General features: G+C 34.3%; 1 protein-coding gene across 2 annotated transcripts in view; it reads left to right on the forward strand.

Annotated features, from left to right (window-relative positions):
- Nucleotides 1–24985, forward strand: part of DYNC2H1 (dynein cytoplasmic 2 heavy chain 1) — a 158126-nt gene that overhangs the window by 78442 nt on the left and 54699 nt on the right. For both annotated transcript variants that reach the window (XM_062020393.1, XM_062020394.1), the window contains exons 68-80: nt 793–927; nt 1657–1800; nt 2973–3062; nt 6176–6241; nt 6925–6975; nt 9026–9103; nt 10129–10260; nt 12366–12438; nt 13866–14026; nt 17213–17338; nt 18960–19070; nt 20924–21079; nt 23087–23162. In XM_062020393.1, coding sequence (XP_061876377.1) covers nt 793–927; nt 1657–1800; nt 2973–3062; nt 6176–6241; nt 6925–6975; nt 9026–9103; nt 10129–10260; nt 12366–12438; nt 13866–14026; nt 17213–17338; nt 18960–19070; nt 20924–21079; nt 23087–23162 — 1399 coding nt within the window. The remainder of the gene's footprint in view (nt 1–792; nt 928–1656; nt 1801–2972; nt 3063–6175; nt 6242–6924; nt 6976–9025; nt 9104–10128; nt 10261–12365; nt 12439–13865; nt 14027–17212; nt 17339–18959; nt 19071–20923; nt 21080–23086; nt 23163–24985) is intronic.

The raw sequence follows: 24985 nt of genomic DNA on the forward strand, positions 1-24985 counted from the left end.
CACCTAGATCAGGTTGCATAGGAGTTCTTGTTGGCATTGAAATCAGAATAGGCTTTAACTTCGAGGAAAGAAACGTAAAGCTCAGTGGAAACAGAGGCGCTACATGGACTTTGACAGGAAAGTCAGTGCTAGCTAAATTCAAGTTAACCCTAAAACAACATTAGCATTCCATCTGAATTACTGTACTGGCTTTCTTCCAAAAGCCTTGGAATAAAGACATTCATGCTGTGGCCATCTCATAATGCACAGTAAGATTTCTTGTAGCAAAATCAAACTTCTTGAAAAAACAGATGATCTTGTCCTCAACTTTTCAGCTAAAGGATGAACTGCATTCTGCTCTTCTAACTAATGAATCTCTACCTCCAGTTATCCTGAAATAGTAGTGATTTAGAAACAGGTAGTGATTCAGAACTACTTTAACTGACAAGCTGAAGCCAGATTTGTGCTGTTGTCCGACTAAAAAATTCTATTGAAGTGTCTTTACTGAAGACATCCCCCTGTGAGGATATTTGTGCATAGGACGCTGGTCATATAAATAATTCTTAAAAGCTTTCTCATGATGTAAGTTTTAGAATTTGATAATCAGTATTTTTGGAGTTTGTTCTTGACTTTTATTTTCCGTGCTTTAAAACAAGGTCTCAGCTTTGGAGTAACCACCTGCGTTCTAGTATTCAGTACTCTCAATACTTCAGAAATATGTTCAGGTCAGAAAGAAGGACAGCTTTCAAAATGGTTACTTTACAGATTTTTTTAATGTAACATGGATGACTAGGTTTTTTTTTTCCTTCACAGACCCTTGCAACATCACAAGGCAATATACTAGAAAATAAGGATCTGATTGAATCTTTGAATCAAACTAAAGCAAGTAGTGCACTCATCCAAGAATCACTTGCTGAATCTCACAGACTTCAGATTTCCCTTGATAAGGTAGAAGAATATTTTAATCTTTTAGTCACCTTCTATATGTAGAGGATATATACATCCACAGGAGTATAAGATCAGTAACACACTAAATTAATTTTTTAGACTAAAAGATATTTTGTATATGGAAGTATAGAAAGTATTTTCAGTAATTAAATTCCTTTGTTTTACACATAATGAATAGCTACACACTTTAAACCCTGACAGTTTAATGAAAGGAACTTTCTCCAAGGACTTAACAACAAGTAATGTGTTTTGATTTTACTTTTGCCATCTGCTATTGAAAACAGTATGGCTCATATGTATGTTCTTACTTACCATATCTCTTGCTGTTGCAAAAATGTAGATCATTGTTGATGCTGTTCATCTGACATGCTAGTTTTGTAGCACATTACAGGGTTCTCCTCTGTGTTCTTATTTGTGTATTTTAAAATTTTATCTTGAATTTCGGGACATGTCCTGTTGTGAGAAAGAGGGCTTGGTGCCCTAGGGATTAATTTACAAAATGTTCTTCATAATTCAAAGGATATTTTGCTGAAAGAACTTTCTTCCAATCTTGAAATCTAATGACAGTGCTGAGATCTAGTCCCTCAATTTGAAGAATAAGAAAGGATTCAGTTTTCTAAAGCATTGGGAGTAATCCAAATGTTTTTCCAGTGGATAAAGGTTTATGCAGTATCCTGTAGATGGCAGTAAAGTACTATTTTTTTATGTATGTATGTTTTCTATCCACAGGAGAGGGATGCCTATCTCCCTTTGGCTGAGAGTGCTAGCAAGATGTACTTTATTATCTCTGATTTGTCCAAAATTAACAATATGTACCAGTTTAGTTTGGCGGCTTTCCTGCGGCTTTTCCAAAGGGCTCTGCAAGGTGAACAGGTGTGTTCTCTTTTCCTGAAGCTGTTAATGTAACTGAAAAATCAGTCTGTTTTGATTCTTAGAATTTGTTACTTGTTCTGCACATTTTTAGAGAATAAAGTATAATAACTGATGAAAGTGATGCTGAACTGTTATGCTTTAGATATTCAGAATACATGCACATGGAATTTTAATGATTCTGAGAACAAATTAACTCTTATTTGTAATTTCAAGCTTACTCTTTGTCTAAGGTAATTTTTAATTTTCTGTATTCTAATGGCCAGTATATTCTTCTTATTGAAGCACAGCATTATGGATTTATCCTCTGTCACCTCACTCTTTAGATATAAAAACCCACACTGAGTAACAATACATTTTCTTTTTATTCGGCATCTCCAAAATTCATCTCATTTTTCTTTGTTTCCACTTTAAAAAGGCATTCATCAGTCTTTCATCATGTTGCTTTTGCATTCTCCTTTATTCTGGCATCTGTGCTTACAACTTTCCTTCAACTCCAGTCATTATCAGGAACATGGCTCTGACTATGCAAAGTTGTCTCCTTTAAAGTTCTTTACCCATTACTTCTTTCCCACATCATTAGCTTCTACCTTCTTGTTCTAATTTTCACAGTCTTTCATAATTTCTTTTCTTCCTGACTATTATGTTAAGTATTTATAGCCCAACTTTTGGTTTTGCATTCCTTGCTTTCTTTGGATTTTTGTTCCCCTCTTCTATCCAGTTCTTTGTTTTTCCCAAGCTATCTTTTAGACGTGAAAAAGGTATTAGTCAAATCAACTTGTGAATCCAAATTGTCCTACTTTATAAATTAATCAAATTCAAATTCCAGCATGATAGAAACAAACTTGTTTCGGATAAATCTCATACTACCTGTTACCTCCCTCAACTTTTTATTTCCTTTTCTCTTTTTTATTTTATACTGTCCTTCTTTCAGTTTTTTTCTCTTGTAATTAGGCTTCTAATCTGTAAGCTTTAAAGGGTAAGGTATATTTACTATTTTCTACAATGTATATTTCTGCTGAATTTATATGAAGGTTTAGTAACTACTCTTAATGTCAACATACCTGAACCAGTATCACGTAGAGTCCAGACATATAATTTTGCTGAAATTTGCAAAGTACATGAAAAGATTTTTACTTCCATATGAGTCTGTGAAATCCAAACTTTCCTTTTAGGATTCAAGTAATACTGAAGAGAGAATCAAGTCACTTATTGGCTCACTGAAACATACGGTGTATGAATATGTTTGTCGTTGTTTGTTTAAGGTAAGATTGTATGTTTTCTAGCTTTTATACACTGGATTTGAAAGTATTCTTTCGTCAGCCTACACTTGATCTACTTCAAATAAGCAGTGTTGTACTTAAAATATTTAACATGCAAAATGAGGAGGACGTAAAATTAGGATATGACAGAATTAAGATTACTTATTCGCATTTCTCTACAGAGGGGTTTTCTAATGGAGAGGGCTATTCTCAATCTAGTCTTATTTCTGCTTTACCTTTGGCTCCTGATATCTGCTTCATTCTGTCTTCATAGCCAGGCCCAGGATTCAGTCTTCTGAGCACTCTAATTCTGTTTGCTTTTATTTCTATCATTCCTAAGTAAGAGTGTTTGACTTAGCTGTTGTGATAAGGTTTTGTGTGATTATTAGTTGGTTTTAATTTTTTTTTTTTAAAGCAAACCAAAAAACCCATTGTAATATTCTTTCTCTTTTCACACGCTGCACCAAATCTCTACCTACTAGCTTGCTTGTTTCAGTCTATTCCCTCATTCTTCTCTATAATGATCTTAATGTATTTCTTGTTTGCTCTGTATTTGAGTCAAGTGGCTTTTCTCTACTTGCTTTCTTGGTGAAAACCTAGGATAGATATGCCTTTCACTTTTGATTTTTACCGTCACACATGGAACAGTCATAACAGAACGTGTTTCTCTCCTAGCATCAGGCTGAAGGATGCTTAGTTGGTTTGCAAAGATGGATTGAGCAATAGTACAAATCATGCATTTCTGGAGTTTGATCGGTGGTAATGGAGAGAGATCCTAGAAAATTTTACACCATCTCCTTCCCTGTCCTGCCAGTCTAACAACACTATATTGAAGGGGCAGAGGTAGCAGTTATTTCTGAGGATTTTGATTATCATGGTCCTACTGGATTCTTATGAAATATTCTCATAATAATTTAATGTGTATGTTTGAAATCATGCAGCTATGAAGGCTTAATATAAGGCATCACATCTTTTGAGTTTTGGAAGGTGGTTATTTTTTGTATCTCAGAAAAGATTTCAGCAGATTTCAAAAGCAAGGTTCAGAGAGGAGATTTCTAGATTTTTTTGTTGTGAATGATCAGACTGGAATTTAGAAAGTACTGAAAGTGTGTTACTGTGTAGCTTCAGATTAATGATTCATCCAGCATATCAACATGATATTACCTGTTCTGGTAGTGGAGAAAACAAGTAAGCTCCTCACACCATCAGCAGCCTTTTATCCGTGCAAATTTTTAAAGACTGCTGTGACACTGAGACTTCACTAGTGTCTTAGTAAATTGTACAGCCAATACAAATTTGTACCTTTTTAAGCAAGTTAAGAGTTGGGAAGGGTGATTTTCTTTCTCTACAGTTAATACTTATGTTTGTGACTACATAGACTTCATGTATGCTAGTGAAGTGCAATATACTAATTGAGATGCTGCCAAGAACTTTTCTGGAGCACTGGAACTGTCCGACCTGTGCTGTTAGTTTGTCAAAATACTTGCCGTTATAGATTTGACTTGGTCCAGTTAGCATTCTTCCAAACATTTCCCATTCAAATCTTTTATGCTAAATCATAGAACCATAGAATTGTTTCAGCTGGAAGAGACCTTTAAGGTCATCAATTCCAGCCTTTGTCCCAGCCCTATCAACCACTAAACCATTTCCCTAAGTGCAACATCCACCCGTCTCTCAGACACCTCCAGGGATGGTGACTCCACCACCTCACTGGGCAGCCCATCCCAATGCCTGACAACCGTTTCAGGAAAGAAATTCCTCCTGATATCCAGCCTGAGCCTCCCCTGGTGCAACTTGAGGCTAGTTCCTCTTTTTCTATTGCTTGTTACTAGAGAGAACAGACTAGGTTGTTTGGATTTGAATTTGCTTTCACTTTACCTCTTAGGTAATTTTATCCTCAAAAATATAGTAGACATTGAGGTGAGAAAACCAATATTAGTCAAATAGTCTATCTTATACCTTATAAAGTGCTTCCTCATATCTTGTCATGTCTCTTCAAAGTCCCATGCAATTAATTTTTCACTAGTATTCTTGGTAATTTATTATTGTTCAGATAGATAATTCTCTGAAATTAAGGAAAGTAAGGCTGTTATTTTGAGGTGCACATAAGGTACATATGTGAGGAACTATGCCATAGAAAATTCAAACAATGTTGTCAAGAATAGAATTGATTTCTATAGGAGTGCAGGTCTCTTGTGTTCATCAGCTGACTGAGATGACTATGCTTTGCAGACTTAACCCAGTCCCATGTGTGATTTTCTCTTCTTCTGTTCTTCCCTTTCACCCGTGTTTTGTGCTCTTTAGTTTTTCACTTTCTTGAAAGGAAGAAAAGAGGTACCACCATCCTTATGCTTAATTAAAATTTTAATGAGAAAAAATCTGTGTACATCTTCTGCTGTTTGCTAAAATAGATCGTCCAGATTACTGCAAGACTTTGAAAGATGGAGGCCTCATTCTACATTTCTACTAGTCCTGGTTTTTCAGAGTACCAACATCCATTTTTTTCATGTTAACTTCATTACAAATCTGTGTTTTCCAGCACAGCTCTGGTAAAAAACATCTATTAAAGTTTCTGTGTGTGGACATAGCAATACCAGTTTTAACAAACCAATATTGTATTTAAAAATATTGTCTTGAATGTTTATGTGGTTTATTCTATGGTTCCATTAAATCCTTATTCCTGATATATTCTTCCAGTGCTCAGAGACTGGTTGAAATTCAAGTGATGCAATAAACTTAGGAAAAATTCAGGTAGTTACAGTTTTTTGGTTTTTTTTTTTTTCTTCCCGAATTCTGTTTCAGAAACGTGCTGTAATAAGATTTCAAGCATTTCCAATGCACAGTTTAAAAAATAATGGATTCTGTTTAGAATGTTTGCTTTAGTACAATTACCTGGTTTTATTCCTTTTCTTGAATTTAGGTGTACTTAGGTACAGGGTTTGTGTTAGTGCTTGTCAGTAAGTCGCATAGGTATGTAGCCATTTTGAGTTAAGATGTGTGTCATTAAGTCACTACTATGGAAACAGAGGTGTTTTATTAATTAAATTTTGTTATTAAAAAAGCAGAAAGATGACTTTTAATACACATATAAATACATTTTTACTGCTTTTATTCAGGCTGACCAGCTGATGTTTGCTCTACATTTTGTACGAGGAATGCACCCTGAACTTTTTGAAGAGAATGTAAGTGCTTACCACTTCGAATAAAGGACTTGATTAAATACTTAATAAATACTTATTAAATACTTATGACACATACTAATGTGTCATAAAAAGATTAAAAGCTCTTTTCCTGAATACAAATACCAAGTGTAAAAGATTTAATCATACATAAATTCAACTTAGATTTCCCTTTCATTATGCAACCAATATATTCACAATACCAGTCTATTAAATATTCCTCACGTTCTATTATCTACATCTTTTCGATATTATAATATGAAAGATGACTGAAATATGGATTCTGTTTCTGGTCTTTTAAAAGAAGTACATTTGGACAGAACAGCTGACATGGGATCTGGATATACTCCCTGATACAGGATCTATTCTATTATCTGTTCTATGTTCTATGTTTTCTAAGCTAGTCTATAGTTATGCAATCTGGGAAGGAGCTGTCATACTGAGAAAGGACAGAGCTTTTGCTTTTGTTTATTTGTTTTTTACAAAGTACTGCAGTCATTTAGTTTGGATTTTGCAAAGGAAATTACATATGGATAGTATTATCTACAGTTTTAAAAATATCTTATAACTTTCAGAATCTAGGCTTTGTTTATCTTCCTGTTTTGCCTCCATGCTACTGCATGTTTTAATTTTTATTCTTAAAGATGTTGTGTGTCTTCTCTCAGTTGTTCATTTATTCTCTGTAGGAATGGGAGACTTTTACAGGTGTGATCATTGGAGATACCGTAAGAAAATCAGTAAGCTACATTTATTTGTGTATTGTGAAATAAGGAACAGTCAGAAATCCTGAAAAGTTAAAATTTTATTTTTACTATATTCTTTTGTATTGATACACTAAAAGAATGAATAACTACTCACATGAAGTTGTTTGAAGTTGTTGGACATGACAACTAGTTAACGTGCATAACTTTTTGCCTTTGTTACTTTCTTTTTTCCTTTTCTGTTACCAGAACTGCAATTTATTTTTTCAGTGGTATATTTCAGGAGGTTTTAAATCAATGTTTCTGAATCTCTTTTTCTCCTTATATATTGAAAGTTGTACTTTGTGAATGGATTGAGGGAATTGTCCACACTTTGCTAACTTTGACATAGACATTTGGCATATATTTTTCCTCTGCTACAGAATTCTATATTTGGAGATATTTTTATATCAGAGGTTCTGTTGCATGTCTGACCAATCATGCCGTAGTTTACTAAGTGTCCCTTAGATTTATTGTACCTGTAAACTTTCAAGATAATTTTCCAGTAGAACAGAATAGAGAAAAAAACCAAAGTTTTCCATAGTCTTATCCATTATGGTCCTTATTTGAAACAAATATTTTGACAGAAGTTTTGAAAGCTTTTTTAGGAAACATTAACCCAATTGAGAATTGTGAGCTGAATCTTTAACTTTCCTTTTTTTAATCTCTTTCATTCAGAGTCAGGCCAGTGCATTGCTATCAGGCTTAGCTACAGTTTTCATAATTCACAATTACATTTAACCCTTAGTCTCATTTTGATATCTATCAGGATATCTCATACATCCAGCAGTACAAGGTAAAGACCAGTGTGAGTACCTCGCTTTTAGACTATCCATAGCACCAACTGTATCACATGCATGTTGGCAGAATTGGCAAGTCACTGAAAACACAATGTATTGCTAAGGTTTCCTTACTTAGTTAGGTAGCTGGTTGCTAAAAAGATTCTTAATTCCAAGGTTCACTAGCCCTTAGATGACTCTACAGGTTTTGCATTTCAGTGTGAATATAGAAATCACGATTCATCTCTATGGAGTCTTTATAATTCAATTAAATGTTTGTGAACTTGGAGATTGTAAAGTGTTTTATTACTGTAGGTCATTTTCAAGCTATGTGAAATCAAATGTATAATGAAATTTAACATCAATTCTACCTCCACCCGTCCTAACACACAACCCATAGTTTTTGGAAAGATTGTGAACATATGTGATTCAACAGCAATTCAAACTGTAATGTATATTGCAGACCCATCTCCAATTTGTTCCTACAGTTGCTTCTGAGGTTCCTACTTTTATTCTTTCTCAGATTTCATAACTCATGACTGAGATATCCTTTCCCAAAAAAGTTTTCCTGTTTTCTGTTGAATGTTCAAGATTACTCTTGAAGTTGCTTATTTGTTGAGAGATTGAAGTGCATTTCCGTGCAGACATTGTCAGACTGGTTAATGAGCATTGTAAGGTTTAATTTTTTTAATTATACATGATATAGTGCTTGTGGAGATTCTATCAGAGCTTAAGCTGTGTTATTGATTCTTGGAATTTCCTCCATCCCCTACATATAAGGAGCAGGAAAATAGGGCTGAGGCCAAACTTTTCTAGTGCAGAGATGTCCAATAGTGATGCTTTGCCTAGTGAATTACCTCAGAATTGCCCTTTGTGTGAGGAACCATCTTCTTAATGACTCTGAATTTGTACAATGGAGTTATATTTTGAAGGCAGCTGCTCAGAGTGCATGTATAGATAGCCAGTCATTTAGGTCACCTGTTTTTAATGGAAAAGTACTTTAAGTGTGCACACAGCTAAATCAAAAATAAAATATTTTCTGGCTCAAGTGGTTGAGAAAATTTAATGTTAATGTATAACTTGAGTTTAAATCATTGGTAGCCTTTGTTTTGTTAAACCATTTATGAAGTTATCAAAAGACCACAGAAAGATTCCTGGTGTCAATGCTATTTTTATTAAAAACATGAGTTTCACAATTTGATTACTGATTATAGTGTTTCACAAAAATATGAGTAACTTATGTGTATTTTATAACTTGCTTCAATAAGGATTCACAGAGAAGTGTTCGTGACCAGATTCCCTCTTGGATAGAACAGGACCGAGCCTGGGCAGTAACATCTTTGAAGGTATACATCATGTGGCGGAGTGAATTGAACTCAAAATGCCTTTGGTTTTAGCAAATAGTAATCTGGACTTGAATACTCAAATATGTATTTATCAGATGGAAATACTTTGTTATTTTAAACTTTTTATACTACCTTCCATAAACCATGGTTTAATATATACCCACTTGAAAAAAAACTTGCATTTAAAAAAAATATTCATCTAATTTTTCTGAGCCTTTTTCTGAGGCTTATTTAACAATGAATTTTAATGCAGGTGAATGAACATGCCATCTACCGAGATTAGAAAACACTGTAAGCCTACCCAGTGTACTAGAATTCCTATAGATAGGAAAATATACAGAGGAAGAAATTGCAAAGAATATTTAAGTTGCAGGTTACTCTTATGTAATGACTGTCACAAACCACTTCATATTGTATTAAAAGCTATAAACTGTTAATTGGCTTTTCTACTTACCAGATTTCTGTTCATGTCACTAAAGGCATTTCAGAGTTTGTTATTGCTCAGATCAAGTAATTTCAGACTAAACTTAAAAGCATTTTTGCTTTGATTCATCATGTAGTAGTCAGTGTTAAAGTCCTCTGATCCTGAAAGGAACTGAATGAAAAATAATAGTCCTTGAAATTCTGTATTAGGCTCTTCTGCTCCTGCATGTAGCTCAGCAGCAAGAACGAAAGTCTTGATCGGTCTTTGACCAGGATTTTTTGTTCATAAATCCAGAGTCCAAATGTGTTTGCTAGGGGTTTAAAAAATTAAACAGAAAGTGAGTAGGAGAATCTGTAGGATGTACCTATAGAAAAAGAACCTGGTCATGATTAAAGGGGAAAGTTACAAGGGGTAGAGCCCAAAGTTTAAAAATAAATAAGCTAGAAGTTCAAACCCAAATTGTAGAGCCAATACGGACTTAACTCTGTGGATAAAATTGAATTATGTGATATGCTCAGTTTTTCCTAGATTTAGAGAAACAAAATACACGATATCTAAATGGCTATTCTTTGTTGTTAATTATACAATATTTGTTTTGTAGATTTCTCTCCCAGGTCTCTACCAGGCACTTTGCTTTGAAGATGAAGATCTATGGCACACTTTTTCTCAGAGCTCTGTGTGTGAACAAGACTTTCCATCTACTATTGTAAAAAGAATTTCCTTATTTCAGCAGGTAATTTTTTTCATATAAAATTATTTTAACATAATAATGAATTCAGCATGGAAAGTGAATTTTACATCTTGGGAAGTTAGGTTTCAGGTCTGGTTGAATTATAAGCAGTGACAGTGTCTACATTTTCTATACAGCTTAACTACTTTATTTAGTCTAATAATGGATTTTTTGTTTTCAGTGATACATATTTAGTTCTCTCTTATCTGAGTCTTTTTTTTCTGTTGACATATTCATAGAATCATAGAATCATAGAATCATAGAATCATAGAATCATAGAATCATAGAATCATAGAATGGTGGGGGTTGGAAGGGATCTTTAGAGATCATCTAGTCTAACCCCCCAGCAGAAGCAGGTCAACCTAGATCGGATTGCATAGGAACATGTCAAGGTGGGTCTGGAAGACCTCCAAGGAAGGAGACGCCACACGCTCCCTGGGCAGCCTGTGCCAGGGCTCCCTCACCTGAACAGTGAAATATTTTTTTCTTATATTTAAGTGGAACTTTTTGTGTCCCAGCTTTATCCCATTACTCCTTAATACTGACTGCAACTAAGCATACCCTGTAAGGTAACAGACTCTATCTTGATATTCACATAATTAATTTTATGAATATATATTTCATGGTTGCTTTGTTACTGCAGAATTTATCATCTTATTGAGCATCATTAATTTAGTTCATTGTTAAATGTGCAAACTCACACATCTTGCGTGAGAACCACAAAATGCAGTAACAGCCACTGCTTTTTAGAATAGTAAATGAAATACTGCTCTTCCTGAAAGCTCAGTGACTAAAGAACTCACGAAGAATGTTGGAGACAAGTCCATCCTCCACCCAGAGATCCTTCTTTGGGCAAAAAAAAATTCATCCCTCTGTGCTCACAGAAGAAAGGATGTCGTTATTTACTTTCAAATGATGCTGTGATTTTTTAAAAAATTTGAGGTAACTTCGCATGAAATGGATATGTATGAATATGTATAAAAATGAACAATGAAGTTTCATGCTGGTTGTCTCTTAAGGGGCTCTCTACTTGATGTCTTTTGTGGAGAAGGAGAATTTCTAAAATAGCATGCATGGAATTTGGAAAGAAATTTGAGTTGTGTTTGATTTGATGAAATGCTGAAGAGAAATTTGTATGTGTGCAATGCCATATAAAATTTCTATATTTATAGGAAAATAAATCTTGAATGATCAGTGTATTATGTATCTAGTCCTTGCATACAAAGTGTTAAGAATGTTTGAACCAGTATACTGAAACCAGCTGAACAGATTTTTATGCTACTCATAAACTAGTTTCTTTCCAACTCTATTAAATTTAAAAATAATGCAATAGCACTAAGTGTAATCTCAAGCTTAAAAGTTAGTACTTTCTTAAAAATATTGTGAGGTTTCATTTTTTTTTTCCACCAAAATTAACAAGAAATATTCTAGACTTGGAGACTGGAATGTGATGGTGTGTTTTACAGGTTTGCAAGTAAGAGGGTAGGGGAAGGGCGGATGATATTAACAAAATCAGTTCTACTAAAGTTACTTTAGTTGTCTGCAGTTGCCTACACTGAATATTTGAAGAAAGTTAACTGAAAAAAGCTAGCTTTAAAAATTTAATTTTTATTTGATTAGTTCATGTTGTAGTCTTTTGAAGAACAATAAAAACATCTTTAGAACTATGAGGATTTGAAAGTCAGAATGTCTCAGAAAAAGAAGTTAGATGTAAAACTCTGAAGGAAATTCTTTGAAAACTACAGATTATTTTACTATAGAACTGCACTGAAATCAGAAACATTAGTATTTCAGTTAGGACATTACTGCCTAAATACATGTGTAGAATGTAAATTACCAGTATAAACCTAAGTTTGCTTTCTGTTATTTCTAGCTACTCACATAGCTATCTTTTTCCTAAAATATTGGGGTAAAAGTTCCATCTACTTCCAAAGGAACAATTACTTGAGATTAGTTTGGAAAGGAAGGATCAGATAGCTCCATACATTCAGGGAAAATAATTTTGTTCTAAAGAGAAGTTTAAAGAATTCAGACTTCCTGGAAGATTCTTGTTTTTGAAATTGTCATGTATATTTTCATAAACTCATTTCCCCTGAATATATTTTAAGGTACTTGTGGTCCAGGCTGTCCGACCAGATAGACTGCAGAGTTCCATGGCTCTTTTTGCATGTAAAACCCTAGGTAAGTTAATTTTTCACCAGGTTTATTTCCACACAACAGAGACTTTTTTTTTTTATCTTATATTTCTCTTTTATTTTATAGTTCTTATGGAATCTTTAAATTTTAGGATTTGAAAATATACTGTAAATCAATTGACTGATTTTGTTCTAGCATGAATTATGACTGTAGTTGGAAAAAACCAAACTGATCTCTAGTTAAATATCAATTTTCATGTTTTTCTTAGTAGAGAGTTTGGACTAGATGATCTCTAAAGCTCCCTTCCAACCCCTACCATTCTATGATTCCATGATTTTCTTTTCTTCTCTCATTCCCACCAATAGCTTAGCTTTTTCCATTTCTTATGTTAGTGAAGGGAATGTTAAATGTGCAGTTGCTTGCATTTGTCAAAAATGTTACTATAAACTCAGGTGGAAGGGTTGACTAAAGAGCTGGTCTGCTGGGCAGCTTTCATTCAAAGTGTAAGGTTTTTTCAGGCCCTGAAAATGCATCCAAATTTGGACAAGTTTCATTGAGGAACAACTTGCAGCTGTTGAGTGTTTTGAGGATTCTGACAGTTAAGAGTCCCTGAAGAGTCTTCGTCTCTGAGCATGCTTCAGTTCAGCACTGAACAGCCCTACCGTAATTTCCATGTCATTTTACAGATCGTCTAGTGTTTGGGATTTATTGGCAGTGAGTAGTAGAACTCATCAAGGGAGCTACCCATATCAGTGGCCTCAGTTTTTTTATCCCTGCTTATACTACATTTGTATGCCTAACAAATGTAAAATGAAAATATTTTCTGATATTACTCTTGTTTAATTCTGTTTTTTAAAAGCCTTTTGCTTGCTAATGTTTTCATCTGTTTAGTTGCATCTATTCAGTCTGTACAGATACATGCAGAGAACTCAGACCTCATACTACTTTTGCCAACTTGACCTGTTATATTCAAATTGTATAGTATTGTTCTATGTTGAGATAATAGCTGAAGTCCAAAAGCAGATTATGCCCACAAGGAAATGTATGTTGCATCTTTTAGTAGGTGTGTCACAGATGTCACTGATTTGGGCTTTTCTGCCTTGCTTTATGTGGTGATTTCCCATTGCACCTAACACTTCACTATCTGAGGACCAGTCTAAAGATTCATTGAAAATATGTAGTTAACGTTGTTCAAGTTTGATACACTTAAATAAATAACCAATATATTAAACCAATATAAACTGAAGTTCGTATTTGTCTAGCTGGAAGTCCAGACACTGTTTTGTTGCTTGTGTCTTTTACATACCGATACAAGGTGCCTTCTACCTGCATATTGTAAGGACTTTTTTTTGTAGGATCAATTTTCTCATTTCCATTGAGCAGAACTTTGATAGCAAAAAAACTTACAAAATAGTTAATGAAGCACTCCATCCTGTATAGTCACTTTATTTCTGTAATAATTCTAATTCTAGGAATAAAAGAATTATCTCCATCACCTCTAAATTTGAAACGTCTGTATAAAGAGACTCTGGAAATTGAGCCCATCTTGATAATTATTTCTCCTGGTGCTGATCCTTCTCAAGAGTTGCAAGAACTTGGCAGTGTTGAAAGAAATACTGAGTGCTACCATCAGGTCAGTCTTAGATAAGCTGAATGAATAAAAACCAAAATGTGTTAAATTTTACAGTAATAATATCTGTTTTTTAAGGAGGTTAGCATGTGAAAGATAAGTTTGATGTCTGTTATGTCTGTTCCCACTTAATTTGCTGCTGGCTTCTGATTCCATTGGCAAAATCCTCACAGAAGCAGAATCCACACAAGAGGCATTCCTCCGACTTGGAAGATGAAAGAGAACTAAAGAGATGGACAATTGTTATATGTGGTGCTCACACTTCTTCCCAGCCCCTTTGTTGTTATCCATTATGTTGTTAGGGCTGTGCTCAGTAACGTAGCACAGGTCACTGATGAAGACATTAAACAGTATTTGTCCTAACACTGATCTTTGAGAGATACCACTAGTTACTGGCTATCAACAGGACGCTGCACCACTGAGAGCCCACTCCCATGAGCCCAGCAGTCCGTTCATTTTTCTGTTTTGTTTTTTGCTTCTCTAGCCCATATTTCTTCAATTTGGTGATAAGCAGAATATGAGAGACTCCATCAAAAGCTTTACTAAGGTCAAGGCATACAGCATTCACTGGTATCCCTTTGTCCACAGTGGCACTCACCCTATCATAGAAAACAATGAAGTCGATCAGGCACAAGTTGCTATTGGTAAATCTATATTGGCTGCTCCTTATCACATCTGTGTTCTTCATGTATTCGCAAATAGCTTCTAAGAGGACTTACTTCATAACTTTCCCCGGGACTGAGTGGAATCTGACCAGCCTGTAATTACCTAGATCTTTCTCCTCCTTGCACATCTTGAAGATAGTTTTGACATTTTCCTTTTTGATTAGCAAACACCTCAGATCAACATAACCTTTTGAAGATGAGAGCAAGGAGTGACTTTAGTTGTCCTCCCAGCACTCTTGGATGCATCTCATCTTGTCCTGTGGTCTTTTTTATTAAGCATATTGAGTGATTCCCAAATCTCTGTGTCTCTACTGTGGGTATTGCTTTGCTCCTGCTTGTAGGTTTGAGACACCTGGAAGGCCCAAGGACCTTCCTTAGACTAAAAGAGCATTGAGTACCTCAGTCTTTTCCGTGTGCCTTGTCACTGTATGTCCTGCCCCACAGAGCTATGGGCTCACAATTCTCCTTGGCTTTTCTTGGCTAACAGAACTGAAGAAATGCAAAGTCTTGTCTCTGGGAGAAAGGAAACCCTTGCTATGATACAGACAATAGATTAACTGGCTGCAGTGGACCTCTGATGAAACACTGTTCCCTGCCAGCAGAGAAGTCTTTGTGATGGTCTAATAACAGCTTTTCAATACCTACAAGAAAGTCACTGAGAAAATGGACCCAGACTCTTTACAATCAGACATGGTGGAAAGAAGCAATGACTATTAATGGTAGCAAGATAGCTTATGACTGGATGTAAGGAGAAACATTTCCACCACGAGAACAGTCAAACAGATTTCCTAGTGCAGTCTTCATCCTTGAAGGTTCCTAAGAATCCACTGGACAAAGCTCTCAGCTCCTGATCTGATTGTTCATAACTGGCTCTACTTTGAGCAGGAGATTGGATTAGAGACTTTACAGGATCCATTCCAACTCAAATTATTCTACAATACAAGTGTTTTTCTGACATTCTTGATGCACAGTACAAAGATGCTTTATACCTTTCTGTAAAACACTATTTCTTTCTGTCATTTGAAATATGCAGGGGAAGGGATGTTGTTATCTAACTGATCACTGGTTAGCATATAAATGGAAAATGTCAAGCTTAATGTTGTTTTTAAGTAGCCCTTGAAATTGTTCCTTTCCTGGAATGTGCACTGATGCAATATGTTTCTCCCATCAAATTGTAAAGATTTAGATCCCACTGCCAGCTTATCTAGATCTGCATATTTCTTACTTTGCAATATGGCTTTTTGTGTTTATCACTAAATAGCCTTTACATGTTGAGCTTTTAAAACATAAATAAATGGTATGGTATTTGATCAAGTGGTACTCGAAACTAAATCATCTCAAAGTTGTTGTACAAATGAGAATATTTCATTATTTTTTTCCTGTGCCTTCTCATGCAATTTGAATAGAACATAGATCAGATTTTTCTTTGCAGTTGAATTATTTCTCATATCAGATAAAGAACAGACCACTAAATTTGTGTAGTGTACTGCTGTATTGTCTGATGACTTCCAATTATCTCTTTTGACTATTTTAAATTATTTCAAGATACTATACTCACTTTTATTTAGGATATCTCTGTATAAGTACAGATATACAGGATATCTGTGTATCATCATTTTAATCTAAGACCCAAGTTTCTTTGATTCAGTACAATGTTAGGATAAAAAGGCAGGATTGATTTCCCTTTAAGGGATATTTGATGAAGTTATAATAATCACAATTATTCTATTTTGCTATAACACTAATGCCAAGAAAAAGCTTTTCAAATTGGCCAAGATCACTTTCTTTTCAACTTGCTTGGTTCAGGATTTCCTCTTATGTATAGCCTCCAGTTAGATTCTATGGGAGAACTGACATCAGTGTACCCTATGGATGGTCCAACATCACATGTTACAGTAACTATGTCACAGGACAAGTCCTTTATTTGTTTTCAGTGTTTTGATGATTTATCTGAACATTCAATTTTAGGTCTTTTTATTTCTATTTGAAGATCCAAATTTATTTTATCACTAATACTGTATAGTAAAAAAAATGAAGACTGTTAAGCTATTCATATTTCCCTGCTTGAAAGAGAGCAGCCTTGCTTTTTCAGTCATATTCTTATGAAATTGAGTGTTACTGTTCAAAGGAAGTTATCCTAACTCACAGCCAAAAGGAAATGTGTTAACATTTATCTCTTGTTTTTATTGTATCAGCAGTTCTGCAGTAATACACTTTAGTCACTGATATTTAAATTACCTTTTGCGTTCCCAGGGAATACCATCACTGTCACCAAGTGGTGTATGTTTTTATATAAAAAGACTAGGTAATGCTTTTTCTTACAAAAGTTTGGATAGGTTGCAAGGAAAAATGCTACATTTTTCTTAATCTTTTCCCTGTTTTAGAAGCTTATCACTCTAGAGAAAATTCTGATTATCTTTAGCACATCTTTTTTGCATACACACTCTACCTGGAAAACAGTTTGGTATTTAGCTATTAAATGAGGTATGATAAATTCCTGATGCAACTGTGTCTGTCATTTCAGATTGCAATGGGCCAAGGCCAAGCTGACCTGGCTAGTCAAACTTTAAAAGAATGTGCACGCAATGGAGAATGGCTGTGCTTAAAGAATCTGCATCTTGTTACATCTTGGCTTCCTATATTGGAAAAGGTGAGAGTAATTAGAGGCAAGTGTATTGCAAACCATACAAAATTAATGTGCAGTCTTTCAAAAGCATTTCAGACATTTCCATGCTGATGTTTAAAATTCTAAAAATTTAAAAGTAAACCTTTGCAGTTTGTTCAATTATAAATACAGTGAAATGCTTCAGATCTAAGAAGCTTCTTCCTATGAGTGTGCACAATTTTCTTACAATGTAGAGTATTTCTGCCACAATGGGTGAAAAAATGCTGCTGTATGCTGTTCTGGTACTTTATAGGATACTGCCCATGTTTGAACTTGTCTGAACTCTGGATCTATGTATGCTTAAATTTCTTCTTTTTTTTTCAATCCTAGGACTTTCTAGTTGTTCTTTTTTGTAAAGTGTAGGTTGCGTATGAGTCACTAGAGATGTTTGCTAATTTGAAATTGAAATATCTAATTTTTAAAGACAGGCACTCTTACTCATGCCATGTAAAATCATTAGCTTAATACTGAAATCTGTGACTTTACATCAAATCCACAAAGCAAACTAAACAAAAGAAAGGTGAGGAATTCCTATTACAGTTACTACAATCTTAATGTTCCAGTTTCTAATACTTGTATGTAAAATGTACTCCATTCACATGAGCTTGGAGTCTGTCTTCTGTCTAGCAGTGACCGTGTGACATGCATGTACCTTTAACATTCTTATAATCCATTTTGAAAAAATAGAAAGGCAAAGCGAGCTAACACTGATGAGTGTCGTGTGTCTGAATATGACAGTGAACAAAAGGAAATGTTTGTAAGACTCTTACTAATTAAAAAATTCAAATCTTGTAAGGATTCAAATATGGATATGTATCAAAAGTTTCAGGCTCTTTTCACAAGGACATAATACTGAATGTGCTAAACTTCCTGCTGAGCTTAATATAGACTGAGATTTGCTGATGCTTGACTTGGCACATACCCTTGTCTGTTTTGCATACCATTAGCAAGTATGAGGCTATGTAATTTATATATTTGAACATTCTCTTCAGAGCGATCTGCATATTTATAATCCTGTTCCATCCAGGTACATGCTACATTTAATTCTCTCAGTTTTTACATTTTAGAAGATGAAATATGTCTTCTGCTCAATATGAAGACGATACCTTCACAGCTTGCACTGACCACCCTCAGCTGTCTTGTAGCCAAATACAACATATGCATGCTGCAGATGATTACACTTAAAGCAGCATTTAAATTCCCTCATTTTCTTTTCTTAAATTTTCTACTTCCAAGTCTTCCAAGTATCATTTTCATATCTTGTCTTCCATAACATCCTCATAGACAAGCTGGTGAAATATGGACCTGATTGTACGACAGTGAGATAGAGATTTAAAAAATGAATTAATTGTGAGAAATGGATGTGAAAGGATGTGCAAATATTTTGACACAGCTAGGACGAATATTGAACTTGAGCACAATAAGGATATAGAATGTATGGAGACAATACCCCTTGAGCTGTAGTCTTTTGAATAACCTTGCTTGTAAAAAGAACTGAAGAATTTTTAGACACACTTTCTAATTTAAAATATCATGATTTTATAAATAAATTTATGAATATTAAAAAACCAGCAAAACTTACTTCTATATAACATCTCTGTAATAGGAACTGAATACATTACAGCCTCAGCCAAACTTTCGCCTTTGGCTTACTACTGAAGTTCATCCAAAATTTACTCCGATTTTGCTTCAATCAAGTCTGAAGATAACTTATGAAGTAAGATCTGTTTGGAAAACTATTGTCACATTTACAATGAATGAACTTGGTATATGTTCAGATAGAATACAAGTTGGATAATGTGGACTATTTACACAACTGTTTTTGTCTTGGACCTCAGTCAGATGTAATACCAAACAATGCTATGAATTTATCTTGCAAGATTTTTTATGATCCTTTGTAATGTACATGTGGAAATTTGCAGAAGCTCTGTTTTAAAGGGAAGGTTTGTTAAATTTCTTTCCAGGTATTTTTTTCCAATTGAAAGCCTGAACTGGAATTAAATGTACCTGACAGAGATTTTGTTCTGTTTTGTGCTTAAAATTCTTCCATGCATTTAATTAGTGTTTCTTAAATGCAAATGCTGGAATGTGGATGAAAAACAAGCAATTGTTCCTTATTGATGAATGTCTTCATCTGAACATCACAGTATCACACTTTTCCTTTTTTTTTTTTTTTTTTTCATTTTAACCCCATATTCACTGGACTCTTTCAACTGAAACATCTCTCTTCCCATACAGCAGAACATACAGTTAAGAGCCTTTCTAGTAATTAAAAGCTTTGTTTCCAGATGGCTCAGCCTAAGGAATAACTGGGACCATGCTCCTCCAACTTGTGGGAAAGTAATCAGTAATGCTTTTATGCATTGAAGTCCATTATGGAACTCATCAATAGAGATGCTGCTAAGTCTTCCATTGGTTATGGAGTGCAGAGATTTTGCCTACAGCTCAACAAGGAAACTCTGACATTTTAGAGTCCAATGTTACTGACTTTCAAGAAGCCAAAATTGTTACACTTTTATATTGTCTGCAGATATTTCAAAAGTTCCAGGCTACCTTCTTGTTTATATTGAGGTTTTCAGTGGTACAGAAACTACAAGACTTTGTGTGATTGTCTTTTTTGATCTAGCTTCTGAAGTTACGAATCCTACTTTCTTTGGAATAATTAGAACTTCATACCGATGCAACGTTTTAAATCCTTTTGTTACCTTTTCATTTGTTGTAAATATTTTATTACCACAAAGCAGCAATGGTAGACAATAATTTGGGTAATAATATTTGATTGATTTGTTTGTGTTTTTTTCTCTTATCTGTTAACAATCAAGATGTAGTTATTTTTTTTAAAAAAATCAATTGACTGCAGCATTTCACAATTATTTACCACAAGTGTTCATTTGCAACCAATACAACTGTGATAGTCTTAGGAAAACATGAACAACCAGTATTTTTCAGAGGAAAGGAAGAACATTCTTACAAGTTTGAAAATGTGATTTAAATCTCATTGAAATTTGTGTTTACCTTCACATTTGCAAATAATTTGAAATATCTAGCCATATCTAGCCAACGTTTTTTACTTTTAATCACTGTAATCTTTGTTCTTCAGTTATTTCTGCTGGTTGTGAACATTGCCTCCCATTTTATCTTACAAACCACATTGGCATGGTGGCTAGCAGCATGCAGTGATGGCATAAGGTGAAATGGCTCTGATCGCAGAAATGACAATTGCTAGTTGAGCTTATAAAATCAGAAGAAAGGGTTTTATTCTTGAAAAAAATTGAATTTGTTTTTATTCTTCCATATTTTGATAACGTACTCTTCTTTCATTAAGTTCTTTTAGTGTAGTTCAATCTTTCTATCGCCCGGTTCAGGGTACAATTTCCTTCAGTATGTTTAAGTTATTTTCAGTATGATATCATTCTGTTCAGCCACTTGTTACAAGCTAAATTTTGTTCAAGTTTGGGTTAAGTACTGTTTGTCATTTAAGTTATAACTAGGAAGCTAAAATTTAAGAAAATCGTACCTAAAGTAGTATCAGGTTTTCTGTTTAGAACAGTGTCTTTCCTTCCCATGCAGGCACCTCCTGGCCTGAAAAAGAATCTCTTGCGAACCTATGAATCTTGGACACCAGAGCAAATTAATAAAAAGGGAAATTTATCTCGAGCACATTCTCTCTTTTGTTTAGCATGGTTTCATGCTGTATGCCAAGAAAGAAGAAATTATATTCCTCAGGTAATATTTTTTTTCCTACTTTTAAAAATTTTTACTCCATTTGTTACCTTTCATACTTGAAAGTAGTTTTCATCTGGTATATATTGGGTCATGTTCAGAGAACTAAAACTTGGATACATCTAGGATCTGCCTTCTTTATTGTCTTCGAGTTTATTGCAAAGTAAGATCCTAGCAGTCTAAATTCCTGTCCCTCTGAAAATTACAGCTGCATGCGTGAGGTTATTTTGTGATTTGTGTACTAACTAATACTGAAGCTGGAGTGAGCAATTGCTCCTGTGAAAAAGATTCTGTGAATCCTGCTTGCTTGGAATAGGAAAAATGTTTTGGAAATACACACAATTGAAGGGAAGTGTGAGAAAAGAGACACTTTGTTGGGAAGGAGGAGATGACATTGTCTGCTCCTTTTGTGTACAAATCCTGTTCAAGGAGAAGGAAGACAAGGAAATTTACTCATTTCTTCTGAGGATTATAATGGTTCTCAGAGACTGTGATGTATTTTTTTCTTAGATTTCTTGTTTTACTTTGTTTAAAGCAAACGTTTATGTCTAGCTGCAGATGCCTAAATTAAACAGAAGAAAAACTCTCCAACAACAAACTGTTCTCTGTCTTGTTTATTTAATTTAGACTAAGAGTGAAATTAACCTGTAACCTGGAAGATTTGATCTGGCAGAGCCTGGAATGTTTGACAGATTTTTACTGGTTTTGACTTACTGATTTATTAGATTGTTTGCCTCTTCCAGTAATAAACTTTTAATATGATGTTCAAGAAGTAGAAAAGAAGGAAATATTTGAAGTACTGATCTGACGTATGAACTCACATTTGACTTTGTTCAAATTCATGTTTGTTTACCACCAAGCTTTCCCAGTGACATAGGATAGGATAACTTTCTCCTTAATTCCACCCTAACTATTTGTCTCATGTGCAGACTTAATAATGGTTTTGTATTTTGCATGAGAATAGCAATTTCTAACATTGCTGGACTTCAGTTAATCTCAGCTAGAAACTATTGTAGTTACCATGAATTTCATCTTGTTTTAGGTCCATGTACAGACCTGTCAAAAAAAAGCACTGTTTAGAGAACTGCATCATCTTTCCAGTTTCTGACCTTCAGGGTGACTGACTGATAGTTTGATTGTGATCTCTGAAGCTGCTGCAGTCATAGTCTCAGACTGTATCAGTCTCACTGAATATATGCATGTTAAGTGACACATTTGGATGTTTCTCATCCTGAGTCATATGCACCTGTTCCTAGGATAGGATCCATATGCAAAGGTACAGCCTAGGAAAGTACAGGAACAGGAGATACATTTGAGATCTGTATTTACTAAGTTTTATATTGTATATCAATATTTATTTCTATTTAACCGTTCACATGAAAAGCTTTTTGTGTGAATTACATACACATTACACATTAATGCTCTATGAATAATAATGGCCCCAAGAACAGAGAACGATTAAACTGAGAATGATTAAAATATGTATATGACGGTCAGCATTTTTGCTGTTATAGTAGCAGTAATTGCTTTTCTTATTATAGTTTTTTTCAGTCAGTAAAGAAGTGACATGAATTTAAGGAATAAGATGATGAAAGTGTACTGTAGACTTTGTTTGAAAAATCACACATATTTATGAAAATCTGAAGGAAACTGAAATACAAAATGCCCTCAGAACTAGAATCTTAATTTGAGGCATGATCTAGTCATGGATGTCACCAAGTTTTAGTTGAAGTAAATACTGTTAGGAAATAAAAGAATCTTAAGTTTGCATTCCTCATACTCATGTGATTCTAGTTTGCTAAGTATATAAAATTAATTGCACTGGTAGAGATGGTATTTTTGTACTATGTCCACTGAATGTTTCCAAAGATGAACTTTAGAGGATATAGATTGTCTCTTTTTTCATTCAGTATGAAGCATTATACAGTATTCAGTAACCACTTAATATTTGTGTCTTACTTTGTGGTCATCATTATGTGACTAAATACTTTATATTTCTTTTAATGGCAGGGTTGGACCAAGTTTTATGAATTTTCTTTGTCTGATCTCCGTGCTGGTTTTGACATTATTGATAGACTCTTTGAAGGTAAGTAACTTCATAAGGAAAGATTTCTCACCTCTGTAGCATAACTCTTCTGAATATCTCTCATTTCAAATGTTTAAAATATTAGAGCCTCTCTAAAGTTTTTGTATATTGGTTACTTTGTGTAATTATTTTGTTTGGAGTAGGGCCAATCTGTTTAAAGGATGCTTTGAGGGTATTTAAATTTTGCATTTGAATCTTCATTGGAACATTTTCACAAATATGAACACATGACCAGGTAACTGCTTCAGTGTGGGAAGTCTTCTGACCCTGAATCAGCTGTGCATAGGCTTATCAGGCTTTTCTCATTGTAGATCATGACTCTGAGGATATGTCTGTATATGTATATACATATATGTGTATGTCTGGTAAGCATTGGACACAGGCTCAAAGCTATTCCATTATCAGATTTTTTTTCCCCCATATTTGGCTTATACAGACTGGTGTTTTTTTAGGCAGTGAAAAAGTATGGTTTGTCAGATAGCAAAGCCTGAAGGCTCTTTCTAATGGGCAGCAGATAAGAAAGAAAATTTAGCTGTATGAATGCAAGCCACCTTGTGCCATCTGACTTTGAGTTCAAACGGAACCCATCCCATTTTGTTATTAGTGCAGATGTTGTGTGAAGAACTTTATCTTTTTACAACACTCAGATAAGAGTAGAGGTGCTGCAAGGCTTATCACCAGTAAGCAAAGCTAGAAACACAGTGAATCATAATTCCATTTTTGGGAGACTGAGTAAACCAGTAATTTTTTTGTACCAAGAACATTCTGCTCAGCTTCTTGTGTCTAGAGGAATACATAGGAAATATTAGAGTGACTGAAAGATGAAGTCTTCTGTCTCCATTCCTTACCAGTGTTAGCTCCCCCACATATTGAATAAGTGAATTGAATATCAATTAATTCTTCCTGTTGAAATTTACTGTTAGATAGAGCTCACTTCATTGTTCTCTTAAATATCATATTAATATCTTAATATTAGTTAATGTGAAAAACCTAATTTTTTTAAAAGTGTTTACATTTTATGTAATTTCAAAGTAAAGTAGGAAACTGATATTTAGAGATAATTCATGATTGTTGACTTAAATGACATTAATGGATGATTAGTACTCCTGGAATTCGACCATAGTTAAACAGACTTGAAACACACAGTGATGTAAAGAGGTTGAGTTACTAACTATTGTTGATAATCATCAATCTAATCATTAACTATTGCTATGAAGATAACTTTTCTTAAAAAAGAATGACCCAAGTATTTGGCATCAATAATCAGCACCGATAACCCTCCCACAAAAGTAATTGTTGCTTCCTTCTTACTTTTAGAAGTACCTTTGTGATGAAGCATTTATATGCACTTGAAAGCTGTAGGGTATAAGTAGGTCATCGTCCCATATAGTTACTTTGGGCCGCTGTAATTGAAGGGAAGGAAAATAAGTTGTTTAGAATTTGTGTGGTATGGCTAAACCACAGTAATCTAGTTGCAACATCTGTCCAGGAAAGCGATAGTAACATGCTTGTACATGCTACATTGTGTGATTTATAATGATTTATAAAGCACTTGTGCTGGACCTCTTTGTGTTTGAAAGGTAGCATATCCAGTAACGCCGTGTCTTTTGAGCATGATCAGATTTTGATTCAGTCAATTAGTTTATTTGATGGGATGGAAAATAGTGTATAAAACTGTTGAATGAGAAAGGATTTTTTAATTTATGACATAATTAAAATTTTAATAGCATAACTTCAGAAATGCATGTAACCAGTTGTTTTATTTACAATAAAAAGTACTTCCAGACTTAAGTAATACTTCTAATACTTCGTTTTGAAATACA

The sequence above is a fragment of the Colius striatus genome, chromosome 1 (genome assembly GCF_028858725.1).
Source record: "Colius striatus isolate bColStr4 chromosome 1, bColStr4.1.hap1, whole genome shotgun sequence".
In the NCBI taxonomy this organism is placed as follows: Eukaryota; Metazoa; Chordata; class Aves; order Coliiformes; family Coliidae; genus Colius; species Colius striatus.